The 18,080-nt window shown below is 60.5% G+C and overlaps 5 protein-coding genes and 1 pseudogene across 5 annotated transcripts; 4 read left to right on the plus strand and 2 right to left on the minus strand.

Moving 5' to 3' along the window:
• Positions 1 to 231: 231 nt before the first annotated feature.
• Positions 232 to 4,400, minus strand: ACA1_064340 (GRAM domain containing protein; the record flags this gene model as incomplete). Its single annotated transcript, XM_004339614.1, has 15 exons — positions 232 to 1,330; positions 1,393 to 1,552; positions 1,623 to 1,792; positions 1,876 to 1,930; positions 2,001 to 2,128; positions 2,213 to 2,396; positions 2,459 to 2,819; positions 2,906 to 2,991; positions 3,076 to 3,133; positions 3,238 to 3,305; positions 3,386 to 3,667; positions 3,736 to 3,799; positions 3,880 to 3,975; positions 4,057 to 4,160; positions 4,274 to 4,400. 15 exons carry the CDS (start codon positions 4,398 to 4,400, stop codon positions 232 to 234), a joined length of 3,042 nt encoding a protein of 1,013 aa, XP_004339662.1.
• A 657-nt stretch (positions 4,401 to 5,057) lies between these two features.
• On the minus strand, positions 5,058 to 9,577 carry ACA1_064350 (C2 domain containing protein; the record flags this gene model as incomplete). The annotated part of the gene is made up of 15 exons (XM_004339615.1): positions 5,058 to 5,843; positions 5,899 to 6,528; positions 6,605 to 6,689; positions 6,769 to 6,841; positions 6,942 to 7,096; positions 7,145 to 7,283; positions 7,364 to 7,537; positions 7,618 to 7,732; positions 7,813 to 8,226; positions 8,253 to 8,417; positions 8,477 to 8,671; positions 8,768 to 8,881; positions 8,992 to 9,071; positions 9,142 to 9,210; positions 9,379 to 9,577. The coding sequence occupies 15 exons, from the start codon at positions 9,575 to 9,577 to the stop codon at positions 5,058 to 5,060; spliced, it is 3,393 nt and encodes a 1,130-aa protein (XP_004339663.1).
• Positions 9,578 to 10,127: 550 nt separating this feature from the next.
• On the plus strand, positions 10,128 to 13,003 carry ACA1_064360 (DNA repair protein (mre11), putative; the record flags this gene model as incomplete). The annotated part of the gene is made up of 12 exons (XM_004339616.1): positions 10,128 to 10,279; positions 10,369 to 10,456; positions 10,546 to 10,769; positions 10,871 to 11,043; positions 11,138 to 11,421; positions 11,481 to 11,624; positions 11,716 to 11,882; positions 11,975 to 12,102; positions 12,180 to 12,505; positions 12,573 to 12,715; positions 12,801 to 12,858; positions 12,917 to 13,003. 12 exons carry the CDS (start codon positions 10,128 to 10,130, stop codon positions 13,001 to 13,003), a joined length of 1,974 nt encoding a protein of 657 aa, XP_004339664.1.
• A 673-nt stretch (positions 13,004 to 13,676) lies between these two features.
• Positions 13,677 to 14,525, plus strand: ACA1_064370 (AT Hook plus PHD finger transcription factor family member (athp1), putative; the record flags this gene model as incomplete). The annotated part of the gene is made up of 4 exons (XM_004339617.1): positions 13,677 to 13,829; positions 13,888 to 14,111; positions 14,175 to 14,364; positions 14,431 to 14,525. Coding segments are annotated over 4 exons (662 nt in total), but the record flags the coding sequence as incomplete, so codon positions are not given.
• A 70-nt stretch (positions 14,526 to 14,595) lies between these two features.
• ACA1_064380 (uncharacterized protein) lies at positions 14,596 to 15,567 on the plus strand (the record flags this gene model as incomplete). The annotated part of the gene is made up of 1 exon (XM_004339618.1): positions 14,596 to 15,567. One exon carries the CDS (start codon positions 14,596 to 14,598, stop codon positions 15,565 to 15,567), a length of 972 nt encoding a protein of 323 aa, XP_004339666.1.
• Positions 15,568 to 15,936: 369 nt separating this feature from the next.
• The window catches only part of ACA1_064390, a 4,555-nt pseudogene continuing 2,411 nt past the window's right edge, over positions 15,937 to 18,080 (plus strand).

Below are 18,080 nucleotides of genomic sequence, written 5' to 3' on the forward strand. Positions count from 1 at the left end.
GTGTGTTGGTTCTTCTGGTGCTCGGCTCTCTCTCTCTCTCTGAAGATGCACTGTTGCCGGTGTACAACTGTACAACTGTGCGTTCCGGTGCGTCAGGCTGGCATCACAGCAAACAAGAAAAACTACAGGAAATGGCAATGTGCAGGAAAAAAAACAAAAGAAATTGCCTGGCGTTTGTACAGCCTATCACCAACGGCACCAGCGTCATGTCGCCGACCACGACAGGGCGGCTCAAGCCTGGTGGAGCTTGTCGGCGGGGAAAGAAGAAGAAGAAGAAGAGGAAGAAGAGGCAGCGACGACGGCGGGGGCGGTTGTGTCGTTGAAGGCCGGCGGGAGGGGCAGGAAGGCCTGGACGTAGGGCCGCAGCGCGTTCTCCAGGGGCAGCGGGAACGGCAGCACGGGCGGCAGGAGGCCCAGCGTGTTGGCCAGCATGGCGACCGACACCGCCGCCAGCGGCAGCCACACGAAGAACAGCTTGAAGAGGGCCCACACCCAACTCCAGAAGCCGCCGCCCTGCCCTGTCGCCTCGTCTTCCAGGTCCCACTCGAGGCCATCATCATCGCCGGCGGCGGCTTCGTCGAGGGCGTGGGTCAGCTTGACGAGGAACTCCTCGGTGATGTAGTCGCCGGCCGGAGGAGCGGTGGTGGTGGAGGCAGCGGGCGAGGGCTGGATGGTGTTGCCGAGGTGGTCGTGGAGGTCGCCGAGAACGGTGTGCACGCCGCGGAGCTGGCCGATCAGGCCCTCCACCCGCGCACGGAGCAGGCGATGAAGCTTCCAGTATCGCCACAGCTCGGGCAGGGCGTCGTGCGCAGGTGGTCCCCCAACACCAGCTGTCGGCCCCGTGGGGTCAGCGTCGGCGGGGGGCGTGAGAGCGGAGAGGGCGAGCTGCATGAAGAGGACGCGATCCTTGAGGTGGGCGTTGACTCGTCGCATGGCGTAGAGATCTTTCTCGAGGGAGGCCACGCGGCCGGAGAGCGAGGGGAGCGAGAAGAGCGGCGGGAGGAGGAAGAAGACGAGCGCGAGGAGGAGCACCGCGCCGGCCACGGTGCTGAGGGAGAAGGGGAGGCGCGGGATGGGCAGGTTGGGGAAGGCCATGTGGATGAGGGACTCCAGCATCGACTCCTCCTCCCGCGGAGAGGAGGGCAGCGAGGTGAAGCCCGTGTCGAAGGTGCCGGGGGAGACGGCCCCGTCTTCCTCCCCCAGAGCCGAACCCGAGACGGAGGCCAGAGCTGGGGGACCCTCCTTCTCCTCGTCTGCTGCGCGCCGCCGGGACTTGCGAAGCTTCGAAGGCGTCTCGCCGCCGGGCGTAGCCGCCGTTCGCTTCGAACTCCTGTCGAGGCAGGCGGTCAGCCCTTATGTGCGAGTGTCCAGGAGGGAAGAGGGCGCACGTACCGGGTGGAGGCGCCCTTTCGCGGAGTACGCTTGGCGGTGGGGGAAGCGGGGGTGGCGGCCGCGACAGCGCGGGCCTTACGGGCGAGCAGACGCTGGGCCTTTTCGGCCCAGGCTGGGAAGTAGGTGCTGACCCCATCCACGGCACTGCTTTGGATAACACCTGCACGCTCCACACATGAATAGTCTGCGGCGGGTGGCGGGCCGGTAGTGCCACCAAGGTGGAAAGTTACCCTTGATCCAGACCGACTTGGTGAACTTGATGTCAACGTTGACGGTAACGCGGGTGGCCGGCTTCCCACCGGGACCGGTGGCGGCGCTCATCACCCAGCGCGTGTCGGTCGAGAACGTATCTCCGTAGGGCACATCAAGGGAAGCCGACGTTGTTTCCATCACCAGGGTGCTGTTGTTGTCCAGACAGCACAGACATCAGACGGCGGTTAACTAAGCACGATTTATAAGGTGTAAGAATTGGCGAGTGTGTACTCTTTGTTCATGTAGTGGATACGCTGTTCCTGCTGGACTCGGGTGCTCTTCGGGCCTGCCAACACACAGCAGCTTCGTTTAGACACGTACTCGAGGAAAGGGAGACAGAGTAGTACGTCACGAACCTAGTGGATGCTTGAGGGCAACGCGGAACCCGACGCTACGGCGTAGGCAGCAGTTCTCGGCTTGCGGGCTCCATTGGCCCATGCTCACCTCCGTATAGCTGAGGGGCTCCTGGGTGTGCAGCTCGTTCCTGTGTATGCATGTGCGACCGGGGTGTGATGTCAGCACATGACATTAAGATGCCCCGGCGGTGATTGAGGGCTGGAGGCCGTACCAAAAGACGGGCACGTCGGGGTTCTTGTCGTCAAAGAAGGTGTAGAACATGTCCCCGACCGCGACGGGCAAGAGCACGTTGACCATAGACTGACCCGCGGTCCACCCGGCCGAAATATGGGAACACGTCTCTAGCACAGGTACTGCCGTCTGGGCGACAACCGGCGGCGCCTCTGGTGGCTTTCCTGCTATGTGCACGAGGCCTCGTGAGATGCGCCGAGGGGAACGTGGAAGCTCGATGCCGTACCTTCATCCGCCTTTTCCTTGTCTTCTCTTCTCTTTCTTCGGCTGCCGCTGCCGCGTTCGGCTTTCTCCTCGCCCTGATCCCCGCCCTCTGCCTTTTCCTTGTTTTGGGCGTCATCGCTCTTTTGCGCCGCTGCGGCTGGTTCTCGGTCGCCGCCTTCGTCCGAGGCTTTGGTGTCCGACTTGGCGGCGCCACCCTCGGTGGCGGTAGTGGCGGTGGCGGCACTCATCGGCGACGTGGAGTGTTCGGGGTCCTTGAGGCTCGGCTCGCGTTGTTCCTCGAGTGAGGAGGGGTGGCCGCCCTCTTCATCGGGCTTGTTAGCCGCATCCTCGCTATCACTAGCGAAGTCCTTCAACTCGATGTCCTGATTGTCGTCCATTGGTAAGGGCCACGATTCGGGAAAGGCGGAACGATGTCATGGCGATAAAAGAGAGGAGAAGCGGGGCGTACCTTCTTTAGCTCCGCTTCGGGGTTCTCGCCTGACCCATCGTCCGCACGGAGCTTGTTGATGGGCCACCCCACCGAATTAACCCAACCTGCACCATGTTCGTGAGACAGAGATCATACAAGGACACAAGTACGCGTGAGGGAGCGGGTAATGTGAACGAGTAGCGGCGCACCGTTGACGTTGTGCGAGATGTTGGCCGACAGATTGCGCAGTGCCGAGTTGCTTGGGGGCTGTGCGGAAGCAAGCACGCGACAGTGGTCAATTGACGCTGTCCCAGCTGGAGCCATACAAGGTTCAATTCACGACAGGCCCGAGGGGAAGGGTAGAGTCGTACGGAGGGTTGGGTGGAAGAGGTGGAAGAGGTGGCGGAGGGAGGAGAGACCGACTTGGCGCTGGGCGCACCTACGAGGCGATTGGGCATCGATTGTTAGGCCTATTCCCCATCACACCATCCGAAGCAAACCGTGGGAGTAGATAAGCACCATCGTCAGGCGGGGCGAGGGAGACGCTTTCGGCCGAGGCGTAGGGAGAAGAAGTCATCACTACTGGAGTAGGGGCGGAGCGTGGCAGGATAGGGGGCGCTGCGTCATCGGTCGCTTCTCCCTCGCTGGAGCTACCCTCTTCCTCGCTCTCCTCCTGGTCTTCATCTTCGGTGGAGGCTTCGGATACAGCTTCGAAACTGGCTTCGCGAGCGGCGTCTTCTTCGTGCTTCTTGCGGGCTTCCTTAACTGCCAAAGACTTGAAGACCCGGTTCCGTTTCGACTCTGTTGTGGGTCGTAGTGGCCGGTTATTATAAGAGGCGAGCGGGAGGTGGCGGTGGGGCAAGCAGTACCTTCCCACAGGTCGGCCAGCAACTTGTAGGCCTGGTCTCGGTAGAGGAAGGACGCAAACAAAAACTGCACCACATGGGAGGGACGCGGAAGATGTCAGCAAGGCCAGGTAGCGCTGCCAGAGCAGGTGTAGTGGAGGGAAAAACCTTTCGGTTCTTGGCGGTCAACTCGAGAGCGTTAGGGAACACGATGGCCGTGTTCTTCTTCTGTACGTCTTGGATGTCCTTGAACTCCAGGATTTTCTGCAGCAGCAACAACAACGACATCACGTGAACCCGAGGAAACGAAGGAGCAACGTAGAGGAGACTAGCAGAGCAGCGTACGATGGTCTTCTTGAATATCTGGGAGTGAAAGCAGACGTAGTTGCGCGAGACGTACATGCGGCCATGATACAGCAGCTTGTCGCTCTGGTAGGCGCATGAGAAATCTGCAAGACAACACGTGGCTCCGTTAGTCGAGTCTGTTCTCCCTCCCCACAACAAAGCTCGAGCAGACTTTCGGGGCACGGCCGGAGCAAGCAAAGGAGGGTTCAAGGCATACCTTCGAGGAGCTCCTCGTGTGTGAGTTCGAATATTTGGTTGAATTCGTCCTGCCGCTTGTTACGGGCTGCAGACCCTGTGGGCGCCCGAGACACCGATCCTTGGCTTCGCCTTAGCGTGGCCTGCATTCACCACACCCCACCGTAATACAGAGTATTACAGTGTCGTTAGGGGTGCAGCACTTCGCCACGTCGAAGTTCGTGCAGAAATAATAAATCAATTGAATTAATGATGTAATAAAATAAAGAGATGGAGGGGGCATGCCTCGTCGTCGGCGTTCATGTTAAGAGATTAGGCTTGGGGCTTGAGTGCCTATTGTGTTACAGATGATGAGAATCATCATATATCACAGCAAAAGGCGCAGTAAATTTCCAGGTCCACCAAGGGTACGTACGTACTAACGTAGGAGGGTGACTTGGGGAGGGGGGACAAGATGTCGTGTGTGCAGAGAATGGGATTAATGGCGAGTAGCGGCGAAGGAAAAAGAATCTGCGGGCGGCAGCAGCTGCGAAATTCGCAGGCTGTTTTTCTGGCTTTGCGCGAAGCGGCAGCTGCACCCCAAAAATTTGGCATTGGCAGTTTGTTCGCGCAGTTTGTGGGCCGCCACGTCACGCCGAGCTCCTCCAAACGCGCCCATTCGCTGGCTGGGCGAACAAAAAGCGTGCACGTGTGGGTGGCTCGTGTGCGAAAGTTTCTTAGTGAGTTCCAGCACTAGAAGCGCCGGCGCCCACTAAGGCCCACCAGCTGCTCTTGTCCGGCTTGCGCTGTCGACTTTGCCGTGGTGATCAGGAGAGGACGGCGTAGACCGGGCCTCCCTTCTTCTTCTTCTTCTTGTCCAGCGCCTTCTCCTCCTTCCTTTCCTTGATGTCTCGTTTCTCCTTCGCTGTTGCCTTCTTATTTCGCTTCACGTCGTCTCCTCCGCCTCCTTCCCTCGCCGCCTTGCTATTCACATCGCCAGCGCCATCGCGGTCGTCTTCCATCGCCGACGCGTCGGCGTAGTTGTCGCTCCCGTCCGTCCCCTCGGGCGACGTCGTGTGGCGTGACCGCGACTCACTGCTCTCCGCGCTCCGCTCCTCCTCCTCTTCCCTCTCCTCCTCACTCTCCGTCTCCGTCTCCTCCGTTTCCGTCTCTTCGCCCGCCGGTTGGTCCTCCTTGGGGAGGACCGGGCTGGGCTCGACTAGATCGATGTAGTTGGTGTCGTGGATTGCCTGTTCGTGCTTTCGCCGTCGCTTGGAGCCGACTTGGTGGCGCAGGTCCTTGGAGTTGCTCTTGGGGATCATGCTGGATAAGCTCCACGCGGGTTTCATGGCCCCGCCCTTGGTGCGGTCAGGGGTGACGGACGACGACGAGGCGCCGGTGTCGGTGGGGTACTCGCTCTCGGTCGCCACGGCGGAGCTGTCGTCGAGCCCCGAGCGCTCGCCTCGGGTCTTCATGAGCGGGAGCAGGTTGTGCGTGATCGTCTTGGCGTAGCTCAGCACGCGCTCACCTCCACCGCTCTCGCCCTTGGCCTGCTTGTTCTTCTTCTTCCTCAGCGGCGTCAGATCCACCTCTGACACACCCACCACCCAAAACTAATATGTCGCACGACGCACACAAGTCAGACCAGAGCCCGCTTCAGACACGCACAGAGAGGAAGTCGCGTGCCTCCTTGACGGCGAGGTAGCCGAGGGACGAGCGTCGCTCGGCCGAGGCGGGCTTCTTGGTGCCGGGCGACGTGCGCGTGCCGCGACTGCCGTTGCCGCTGCCCAGCACGTCCTCCGTCTTCCGTCGCAGACGGCTCAGCGGGTCCGACCCCTCGCTCTGGGGTCCTCCTCCCTGCTGCCGCGACTGCTTGTTGCTCTTGCGTCCTCTCTTCCCCTTCTTCGCGCTCCCCTTTGGGCTGTTGTTGGTGTCATCGTCGTCGTTATCGACTTCCTTCTCCTTGCCCTTGCCGTTGACGATGTCCTCGTACTCGCCCTTGCCGCCCTGGGACTTGCCGCCAGTCCTGGGCTTGGACTTGGCCGTCGTATCCGCGCCAGAGGCGTGGATGTGGACCTCCTCGTAGTTGCCCTCGCCGCTGCGGTGGATGGAGACGCTGTGCTCGCTGCCGCGGGCCATAGGCAGACCCACCACGGCCGAGGAGAGCTGGTGCTGCTGCGCATCGACCGGGCGCCCGATGGGGAACTGGGGCGACTTCTGGTAGTTGGCGAAGCGCCGCAGGGTGGCCCGGAATGTGCCCAGCAGGAGGTCCATCTCCTCGTCTTCGTTGTTCTTCCACTGCCGACCCACACATCGCACACGATGAGTGGCTGCCACGTGGAGGGGTCAAAGTAAAGAGGAGACCCAGAAGTACCCAAATATCAAAGTCGAGGGGCGTGTCGATGGACGGCACTTTGCCGATGTCTAGCACCATCGGCCGCCATCGGTCCTGCCGCACACTGACCCCAGCCACACACTCGTTAGACCATCTCCCACCCTCCCATTACCGCGTGAATAATGCCTGCTGGCAATGCGTACGTCTCCGGCAGGATAACTTCCGTCTGGGCGGCCAGCACGCCCTCCTCCACATTCCACACCTTCACGAAGCACCCTGCATCATATACCAAATGCGTTCGTCAACATGTTGAGATGTATTGAGATCCAATCAGAGAGCGCACATAACATATATAGATAAAGTAAAAACGTTGTACCGTGGGGCATCCTGGCGTGGGGGAAGAGTGGAGGGGGCGCGAGCAGGAGGGGCGCCAGGGTGACGTGGTAGCCCTCGATGAACTCCAGGGCCTCCTGCGCCGATATGGGGCGGAAATAGCACACCTTAAGCTTGCCCGAATGACGGTACCCGATCCTGCGCGATGCCTGCGTGTTAGCTAACCCAGCCCTACCAACCAAGCACCTCCTGTGGTGGTGGTGGTGGCGGTGGTGGTGGGCAAACCAGTCAATTTTGGACGGGTTGACAAAGAAGTAGGTGTCGAGCTTCTCCGATGTCAACTCGACGAGCGAGGCCTCGAATTGGCCGATCAACTCGTCCTCACCTGCGCGCAAGCGGGAGAACGAGTAGATGAGCGTGTGTCGTGTTGTTGGTAGCGTCGCGTGTTGCATGAAGAAAACGTACCGGAGGCGGCGTAATTGCGGCATTCGATGACGATGTTCTGTCGGATGCCTCCGCAGTCAGCCACGGTGAGGGCGAAGGGCTTCCAGTGGGGCTCCTCGGTCTTGATGTCGTGCTCCGTCTGGAAGATCACCCGATTGCCGCCCCATGCGCCCGTGCGAATGCGCAGGAATGGGTCTGTTGTAATAACAAACCGCCGTCGCCGTCGTTAACCAAGTCGCGCCGGCGGCATATTTCTAGATGGGAGAGAAGAGTACTGGGAGCGGCGCTGATGGCCTTGGCGAGGCCCCGATTGTCGAGCTTGGAGGCCGACATGTCCAAGATGAAGGCCTCCGGGATGAGCTGCGGCTCGTCCAAATCCTCCGGAATCGTCTGAAACGAGAGAGAGAGAGAAAGAGAGGCGAATGAGCCCCGTTGTGCTGGTGGTGGAAGGGACACTGGTACGAGCGTACCTCGATGGCCTCCACGTAGAGGATGCCCGAGTGGCGGTAGGGTACGCGCACGCTCATGCCCGTGAACTCCTTCGCAAAGTCGCTCAGCACGGGCACCTCCCTGGTCGACGACGCCTCCGCGTATATATGAGCGAACGCGTACATAGCTACACCTACGCATGTGGGAGCCGGTACGCACCGCTCCTTCTTCTCCTTGTTGATGAGGGTGAACTGGTAGCGCGTGCAGGTGAGGAAGTCCCGCATGCACAGCACGGAACTCACCCCGATCAGCTCATGCCGCCCGTTCGCCTGCCAGTTCCAGCACTCGATGACGATGTACTCGTCGAGCCAGGGCTGCTGCTGCTCCACCTCGCGCGAGGGATGCAGGATTTGCTGCCGCCGCCAGCCGTAGTAGTACTTGCCCAGCGCCCCCACCTGCGTATAGCGTGCCCCCCACCAACACCAGCGACGTCAGCCTCGCTTGTGCGCTCGCGGGCCAGGGCGAGTAGGCGCACGTGATCGAGTTCGAGGAGAATGGGCTTCCATCGGGGCTGCACGGTTCCTTTGACCACCTCGGTCCGATGCACGACCCCCTTATACACGCCCCGCCCAGTGTAGGTGAGCGACTGGGCCAGGACTAGAGGTGGATTTGGGAGGGGGGGGGGCAAAGAGAGGCGCCGTGTACCTGGGCGGTCTTGAAGAGGAGGAACGAGTGGGAGGAGCTGACTTTGGAGATGTCCTTGGCGTCGAGCTTGTCTCCGCGGATGACCATCTCGTAGCCGCGCGGCGGCTCCCCGCTCCATCGCAGGTCCCGCTCCTCCGTGACCGACATGAGCTGCACCTTGCCCGAATCCTTGTACTTGCCCCGCAGCGAAAACGACTGACGTCGCCAGGGTCACCACCGTGGTCAGTCAGCCAGGCGATGCGGGACTTCGCCCAGGCATACGTAGGTTGGGGAGGGGGAGAGGAGGCGTACATTCTTCTTCTTGGGGTTGATGAGCGGAGCTTCGAAGCCGGGGGTGATGAGCGTTTCGAATGGCACGGACGCCTGGCCCACGAGATGCACCTCTCCGTCTCGCCAGTCCCACACCTGCGCCACGTCATGTCAATGTCATGGCGCGAGCGTGGGTTGGGTGCGTTTCATTCACAAGCCAGCTTGGGCAGAGACCCAGTGGTGGTAGTAGGGAGTAGTTGTGGTACCTCGACGCGAAGGACGGTGTTGGAGATGTCGCCCGCGCCGATCCTCTCACGGTGTAGCACGAACGCTTCCCACACCGGCTCTGTCGTCATCGCCGCCATCGCATGAGCTTAATCCTCCAAAGATGAGCAGAGAGAGGGTTCACCAGTTACCTGTGGCCTGTTTAATCACCTCGGTCTTCCACAACGGGCGATTGCCGAGGTAGAGCGCCAGACATACATCTGACACAAACCAAAAGGCACAACACAATAAATTAATTAATATAAATATGTTGTCAAAATAATTGTGTTTAAATATTCAAATCCAGCACGGACCTTGCCAAGCATTAAAACAAAATAATACTGGCGGCCCACTATTGGGGGGGGGCACAAAAGAAGGAGGAGGCTTACCGGGGTGATGGTACAGAGAGGCGAGGCGATCGCCTTTCCTCTTGCGCAAACCCGCTGCGCCGAAGGTGAGGCGGTAGGCCGAACAGGGCGACGACATCGAAGCCTGAAGCTTCTCCTCTTCGCTTTCGTCTCCGGACGTCGATGAGAACCCGGCGGACGAGCGCAGATCGTCGTCATCGCTGTCCCCGCTACGATCCATCTTCGGGGTGAGCCGGTGTTCGTTTTCATTTATTTATCGAAACTTCATTTCTGATCTTTTGTGCCGACACTGGAGATATTTGAATCTGTGGAATGCGGAGCATACCAGCACAAGGAAGGTTTCCTCGAACGAAAAACAGTTACCAAAACGTAAATAAATCAAACAAAAAAATTAAGAAAAGATGGACGTAGAGGAAGGAGACCCTACCATGCCGTCCCCAGAGGGGGAGGAAGAGTGCGCACTTCTTTTAATGATTTAAAGAGCTTGTAGTTAGCGTACGATTTTACAATTAACATTAAAATTAATTGCACAAATTGATGTCATAGGAATGACCAGGTGGCAGACACTATGCGCGTGCTTGTAGCTACGGATATCCACTTGGGGTACGCAGAAAAGGACCCGGTAAGAGGGGAGGACTCGTTCGTTACTTTCGAAGAGATCCTTCAAAATGCGCAGCAGCTCAAGGTGCTGTTCTCCGCCCTTTCAATTCTTTCTAATTAAAAATAAATAAATAACAATAATAATAACAAGTAAATTGAAATAGGTGGACATGGTGCTGCTGGGTGGCGATCTGTTCCACGACAACAAGCCCTCCCGCAAGTCGCTCTTCCGGTGCATAGAGCTTCTCCGTCGCTACTGCATGGGCGACAATCCGGTCAAGATACAGATCCTGTCCGACCAGGCCCTCAACTTTCACACCTCGTACGTCCTTTGCTTCTTCTGCTTCTTCTTCTTCTTCTTCTTCAATGCTTTGCCCTTTGCATTCAGCCCCACTGACCCAGCGCGCACAGGTTCGGCGTGGTCAACTACGAGGATCCCAATTACAACGTGGGCATTCCCGTCTTCTCCATTCACGGCAACCACGATGACCCAGCTGGGGTAAGCATCAACTGCACTTGTATTCCCGCAAAGGGGACTCTATCTCGACCATTGGCGCCCGACACTGACGCCTGGGTGGGTTCGGGCAGGACGGGGGCCTGGCTGCGCTGGACGTGCTCAGCGCGTGCAACTTGGTGAACTACTTTGGCAAGAGCGAGAGCGTCGACGACATCACGGTCTACCCGATCCTTGTCGCCAAGGGCAAGACCAAGGTGGCCATCTACGGCCTCGGGAATGTACGCGACGAGCGGCTCTACCGCACCTTCCAGCAGAAGAAGGTGAAGCTCATGCGACCTGTGGAGGACCGCGAAAAGTACTTTTCTTCCCACAGCCCCGATCGATCGTGGTGTGCGCCGGTGCTGCTGATATTCACACCCACCAATCCCCGTTCGCGTGGCTTCCGATATATGTCAGTTGGTTCAGCATGTTGGTGCTTCACCAGAACCGCGTGGCGCATTCGCCCAAGAACTACGTGCACGAGTGCATGCTGGCCAATTTTCTCGACCTCGTCCTGTGGGGCCACGAGCACGAGTGCCTCATCACCCCGCAGTCCTCCTCCGTGGGCGACTTCTTCATCGTGCAACCCGGTGCGTCGCTCGGCCCCTCGCTCCGCAGCTGCGTTGGTCTTGACGTGGTGGTCATTCGCTGATGGGCCCCATGACATGCCGCATTGATGTGCAGGCTCGTCGGTGGCCACGTCCCTCTCCGAGGGTGAGTCGAAGAAGAAGCACATCGGCCTACTGGAGATTTACGAGGACCAATTCAGGCTGCAGGCGATCGAGCTCAAGACCGTGCGGCCGTTCGTGATGGAGGAGGTGGTCCTCAAGGAGGCCGATCTCGACCCCGGCGAGCCCCAGCACGTGATCGAATACCTGGCCGAAAAGGTCGAGGAGCTCATCGCCAAGGCCGACAAGCAGTCGCCCCACGCGCCCCGCACGCCCACCAAGCCTCTCATCCGGCTCAAGGTACGCGCTCGTCTCCCGCTCTTTCGTGCGCCTCGGCGGGTGCTGAATGTGAGAGACAGGTTGAGTACTCGGGCTATTCGACGGTCAACCCGCAACGGTTCGGCCAGCGGTTTGTTGGTCGGGTGGCGAACCCCAACGAGATCCTCCTGTTCCACAAGAAGCGGGGAATGAACCCGCGAGCCCGAGTCGACAAGGAGCAGGACGTAAGTGAACAAGCTTAACTTCTCATTTATTTTTGTTTTTTTATTTGTTGACTTTTCGGTTGCTTGGAGCGCAACTCACGTACTACAACAGCTGTTGGCGCGAGCCACGAGGCCGGAGAATCTGGACGACACCCGGATCGAGGACCTCATCGGCGCCTTCCTCGGTCCGACGCAGACGCTGGAGATCTTGCCGGAGAACGAACTGCATCTCGCACTTCACAGCTTCGTAGAGAAGGATGAGAAGTCCGCCATCGCCGAGTACGTTCCCTCTTGCTAGTAATCTCTTGCTCGTGGCACTGTGTGTGTGTGTGTGTGATTACGACTCACGCAAACCTGCGCGATCTCGACAGATTCGTGGCCAAAACGCTGTCGGACACGCAGAAGTTCTTGCAAAAAGAGGACCCAGAGAAGACCCTGCAGACTGACTACATCGAAACCGTGGTGAACCAGCGCACGGCCAACGCGCGAGCTTCAGCAGGTAAGAGGCCTGCGCATCGCCATGGGCACACTGTGCGTGCTGCGTGTGTGCTCACTACACTACTGCCCTTTGCGCAGAGGACCATTCAATGGATGTGGAAGCAAAGATAGAGCAGATGAAGAAGAGACAAGCGAGCCAAGCACATGACGAGGAGGAAGATGGGGAGGCCAAGAAGGAGGAGGACGAGGAGAATGAAGACGAGGAGCCGCCCAAGGCCAAGGGCAAAGGAAAGGCAGCCGCGGCCAAAGCAAAGGCTGCCCCGGCCAAGGCAGCGACGAAGGGGGCGGGCCGGGGCAAGGCCGACTCAACCACCACCACGACAAGGAAGGCCCCCGCAACGCGACGCACCACCAGGAGCAATTACGCGCTGCAGTTGAAAGAGCCCGAACCGGCCGACGATACGGTAAGCGTCGCACATGATGACACGCGATACAACACAGCGCTCACCCATACATTCTTTGCTCCTACAGGGCGCGGCCAATGGAACTCGCAAGCGAACGCGCGATGCAGCAGCCGCGCCGGCGCCAGACAAGCCCAAGCCCATCGTCAAGCAAGAGGCTCCGGTCGAAATCGATGACGACGTGGCTCCTCCACCCAAGCAGAAGCGGCGCATGTACGCGAGACAGCCCACTTGCCTTCCCGCTGCCTTGATTGTGGCAATTTGGCACTCAACTTCCGATCTGACGTTGCGCGCGCAGTACTGCGTTGACAGACCTCCTATCTAGCAAGGCCGTCAAAGGAGATGACGACACGCAGGTTTGTCTGCCTTCTCTCTATCTTCTGGTGTGTCGCGCCTAACCAACCGAACGCACAGGGCAAGGCGCCAGCGAGCCCCGTGGCCCCTTCTTCTGACGCCTCGGGCAAGAAACTCACCACGGGTTGGGGCAAACGAAAGAAATAGTGTGCTCTCTCTCACGGCGGCCACGACACCCCCCTCCAGTGCAATGCCACCAACGTTCATAAAACTGCACCAACTCACAACTCAAGCAAGCAACAATAAACAGGTAAATCTCTTCTTATTTCCAATTGGAGGCCGTCCCTTACCAAATTCGGCTTTTCATGCCTCTTGCCGGCGTTGCTTTCTTTCGCTCCGAGGAACAAAAGAGAGAGTAGCTTCAAGAGAAGAAGAAAAGGAGGCCAACCCCCTCCCCAATCGCGTCTTTGGCTTCGCCCAGCGCTGTTCTGTCCGGCGGCATGGATAACGGAGGGCACAGACAGAACAAGGCGAGCACTGCGGCAAGCAGCTGGACCAAGGCCTGGGTGCCTGGTCAAGTAGTGTGGGCTTACCGAGGGCCGGGCAAGGGATGGTGGCCCGCCGTGGTAAGTTTGGCCTCACCTACCCAATTACCTGCTCTACGCTCAACTTTAGGCCACACCTCATTTTCTTTCCTGGTTACATAGGTGGGCAGCCTGAAGACGAAAACCTCCACCGATGGTGTGGCTACCCGAAGCACGTCTCCCACAAGCACGGAGAAGGGACACGTTCTAGCTCGTCTGCTGGGCATGGCAAAAGAGTACTTTTACTTGCCTCCATTTCCTCTGGCCAGCTGCACTCAAGACTCCTATTGTGCAGGAAGGAGACAGAGGGGCAGAACCTCCTCCCATTTGATGATCCGAGGCTGCCTGAAGGCCTCTGCGATGGCTTCATCAACGCAGCATGCAAGCGTGGCAACGGCAGCCAGATAGAAGACGCGATACGTGAAGCGAGAGCTCATGTAGCCAAACAGGTGAGCGCTTCCCCGAAGGCCAAACTACCTACCCAGACTGAAAACTGACTGTGCGTAGGGACGAGAGTTCAAGCAGATCAGCACCGGCGTGTGGAAGGACGTGTGCTGGAGATGCGATAACGGAGGAGACCTCATTTGCTGCGATCTGTGCCCCGGAGAGTACTGCTTCGCCTGTCTCGGGCTCACCCACGGCTCCGTCGAAAAGATCGAGGACTGGTACTGCGGCCGGTGTCGGTCAGTGATTGCCTTCCTCCTGGGCGAGCTGCTGTCGCTGTACAATAAGTACGCCTCCCCAATTGAAGTGCGGACTCGATCAAGACTTCTGACGGGCTTCTCGACAAGCAGGAAGGAGGCGAGCAACGAAGTCGCGGTGCTGTCGCTCAACCGTTTGAAGCGGAGGTTCAAGGCGCAGCGTTATGCGACCTTGGCTGCCTTCCAGGCCGATCTGGAAGACGAATCAGTGAAGAGTCCTGCCCACTCTCGTGCCATGGGCGAAGTGCGGGAGAGCTGGGACTGCCTGAGACAGAGACTGCAGGTAGCTGAGATACATCCCCTGTCCTCGTTGACCAGTTCATCCCGTTTACTGGTGTGGCCGCTACAGGGAACGTTCAAGATGCTCTCCCCTTGGGGCCAAGCAAGGCTGCCAGAAAGGGAGGAGCCCGCCAGCAGTCGCTCTTCTTCCATCATCACGAAATCGGTACGTACCTGCCAAGTGCTGCACAGACCAGTCACTAAATCTCTGGCAACCGTGCAGCCCAACAAAAGAATGCACGACGAAGGCGGGCACGGTGACAAGCTCCGTGATCTGGCGCGCGGCGATTCCAGGAAGCGCCATCGGGCAGATCGCCAGAGGTGGGTCGACCCCATTCCTTCTTCTTCCTCGCGGCCCACCTCGTCGCCCGTCGCGCCCTCACCCGGCCAAGATGCCGAGCTGCCGTCGCCGATCGTCCACTCGACCTCTGCCGCTTCCGGCCCGCTCCTCTCGCTTCAGCAGAACCTGCGCCTCATGCACTCCGTCGCCGCCGCCGCCGCCGCAGCCAGCGCCTCTTCACGAAGTGGTGCAGGACAGGTCGCAGGCAACGTGCCCATCCTGCCCCTCCCTCCCGGCCAGCAGTCGCCCGGCATGTTCATGTCCGCCCCGGCGCCCAACACCCGCAAGAAGCCCACCCCGCCCTCGCCCGCCCCCATTGTGCCGCTTCTCCCGCGCCCACTGCACCCGCTCGACGGCAGCGGATATCGTCACCGTCACCCCCACCTCCAATCCCACATGCAACCCTCCAGCGCCCAGACCCAGCCACAGCGCAGTAGTGGAGGCTACCAACAACATCAACCACAACAACAGCTCCAGCTTCATCAGCCGCCGCAGCAGCAACCGCAACCGGCGAGCCAGGCCTCGCCCGGCGTTGCGGGCACACCATCATCATCCGGCGCCCTGCCGCAGCCGCTGGAGGTGCGCAGCGTGAGCGTGGGCCCGCAGGGGGTGGGCCTGACGCTCAACGACAATCGGGTGATCCAGCTGCAGCGGGCGGAGGACCTCACCCCGCTCTACGCCCACGCGCTGGCCCAGCTGCGCGCCGCGTGCGACCTTCTCATCGTGCGCGACCGTGAGGTCGCGGTGCTGCGAGCTGCTGCGGCCAGCTCTTCTTCGCCCTCTACCATCGCCCCGATGCCCGACGCGTCCGCCCCTGTGGTGGTTGATCTCATCAACATCGAGGACGACGCCGACCACACAGCTTGAGGACGATGGATGATGATGCTGAACAAGACGACGGTGGTGGCATCGATCGGTTGCAGGGCAAGACGAAAAGAAAATCAGATAAAACAAAAATTATTTGCTTGGAAAAGGAACACGAAAATACCTGAAGGCACAAAAAGACAAAAAGAAGACTTCGTTGGGCGCCCCCAAGGTTCCGGCTCTCTTGGGAAGGCTACCATGGCCCACTCTTGGCATCGTGCCGTTGGCGGCGAACGCTGTACTGCGCTCCCTCATTATCATCGATTTCTTTCGTTTTTACACTCATTAATGGAAAGAAGAGAGATGGCACGCCGAGGTGGGTGCCGGCACTGAAAGCACTCACGGCTTTGGTGGGTCACAGATGCCGCGACGATGCAGCACGTGGCCGAGCGGAAGGGACTCCTCGACGAGGCCCAGCAGGGCATCCGCCAGCTCCTCCTCGCCGCCGACCCGTCCTCCACCCGCCCCGTCCTCTCTCGGTACCACCACACCACCCCGTGGGGCCTCTCGGTGCTCCCTGCTCCCAACCACCTAACCGACGATATGGTGCGCGGTGGTGCAGGGAGGAAGGGGTGACCCGCTTTGCCGAGGCCATGGAGGCCGTCCTGCGGCACGGGCTGCTGGCACCGCGCAAACTCTCTTCGTCGTCTTCCTCCTGTACCCCTCCACTTTTTACCTCTGTGTGCGGGTTGTGGTGTGTGGTGTGTGGTGTGTGTGTGACCGAACGTGTAGCGTTATGGTCCTCATCGATTTATACGCATGCGGTGTGGCGTATGGTGACGTGGCAGGGGGCGAGGAGGACGAGGTGTCGGTGTGGGCGGCGATGGAGGAGGTGCTGCAGCGCCAGTGGGCGCTCGAGATGCGCGCCCTCGTGCAGGTGCGCACCGACAACGGACGAACGCGCGCCCTCCTGCGCGCCGCCCTCAACGGCAAATACCTCGACCACCTCCTACGCGCCCTCCTCCCGACCGCTCCGTACCCATCCTCCTTCAACACCACGCACACGCACACACGCACACACGCACCATCGGACACGGGGTGCTGATGGTGGACACGATGGTGCGGTTGGTGGGCAGGCGTTGGTATGCGGAGTATGCGCTGCTGAGGCAGACGGAGGAGGCCGAGATGCTGGTGGGCATGCTGGGCGGGCTGGCCGGCGTCGACTTCGCGCTCCCCATCGACAACCCGCAGCTCGACGCCCCGCGCTCCGCCTCGGCCTCCGCCGCCCTGTACGGCCCTCCCCCTTCGCTTCGCCTTAATGCATCGACGGTCTGCTGACGTGGCACTCTCTTTATTTAGGAAGAAGAGCGGGCACGACCTCCCGACACACAAGAAGAAGAAGGCGGCCAGGCGACGCGTCGTGGCCATCGACGTCGACGACGGCCTCCACCCGCCAGCGCGGCCCTCTGCCGACTCCTCCGCTGGTGTCTCCTTCACGTACGCTTCTTAGGCGCAAGACACGACACACGACACGCCATACACGGCATGACGCACGACACGACACGAGTGTGTAATGTGCTGATATCGGGGGGGGCTGCACACAGGGAGCTTGCGCCGAGCGAGGTGATGGCCCTCATTGACGGCCCGCCGGCGGACTACGAGGACGAGGCTGCCGCCGACAAGGACGCGGGCGGGACCCCGGAGAGAGTGGAGGACACGGCGGTGAAGACCGGGGCTGCCACCATCAGCAGCAGCAGCGCGCCGGCGCCGGCAACTGTCGACGACGAAGCGCCGATGGACAACGGAATGCAACGAGCGCGGTCCAGTTCGGTGGAGGACTGGGAGAAGCACGAGCTGGAGATGGAGGCCCTCCTCGCCTCCCTCCAGACCGACATCATCGACATCGACACCGGCGACGGCGACGGTGGCTCGCGAGTGGAGCGCACGCCATTGCCGCCGCCCACTGCGAGCGCCGACAAGGCACCGCCGGACGTCATCGCCGCGCCGGCGCCCCACACCGAACGACACGAGCCACCCGTGGAGCCTGGCGAGGCGATGGCAAACCAGCGCAGCCACGACCACACCGACGAGCTGGAGCACACGAACGAGTGGGTGCGGAGCGCAAGCGACGGCGACGGCGACGGCGGTGGCGTTGGTGCGATGAGCGCCAAAGAGCGGGAGATCGAGGAGCTGCAGCGCAAGCTGCGCGAGCTCGAGGAGCGCCTGACCGCCGGCAGCAGCGACAGCCCGGCCGGCTCGCTCCTGCTCCCGTCGCTCCTGCCGCCCTCCTTCACCTCGACCCCCGCTCACCGCCCCGCCTCATCCCTCCGCCCCCTGTCCGCGTCCCATTCTCCGTCGTCACTACCGTCACTGTCGACACCTGCGTTACCCTCGGCCCCGTCGCCCTCCTTCGCGGCCGCCTCCCAACACAACCACCACCAGGCGAGCCCCGGGTCGTCGCCGCCGGTCCCGCCCTCGTCGGCCGCCTCGCCCTCTCGCGCCCACCCGCCGCCTCGCCGGGCAGGTGCCGGCAGCGGCGACACCCGACTGGCGGCGGAGGTCATCGACGGACTGCT

This window comes from Acanthamoeba castellanii (assembly GCF_000313135.1).
Source record: "Acanthamoeba castellanii str. Neff unplaced genomic scaffold scf7180000084599, whole genome shotgun sequence".
NCBI lineage: Eukaryota > Discosea > Longamoebia > Acanthamoebidae > Acanthamoeba > Acanthamoeba castellanii.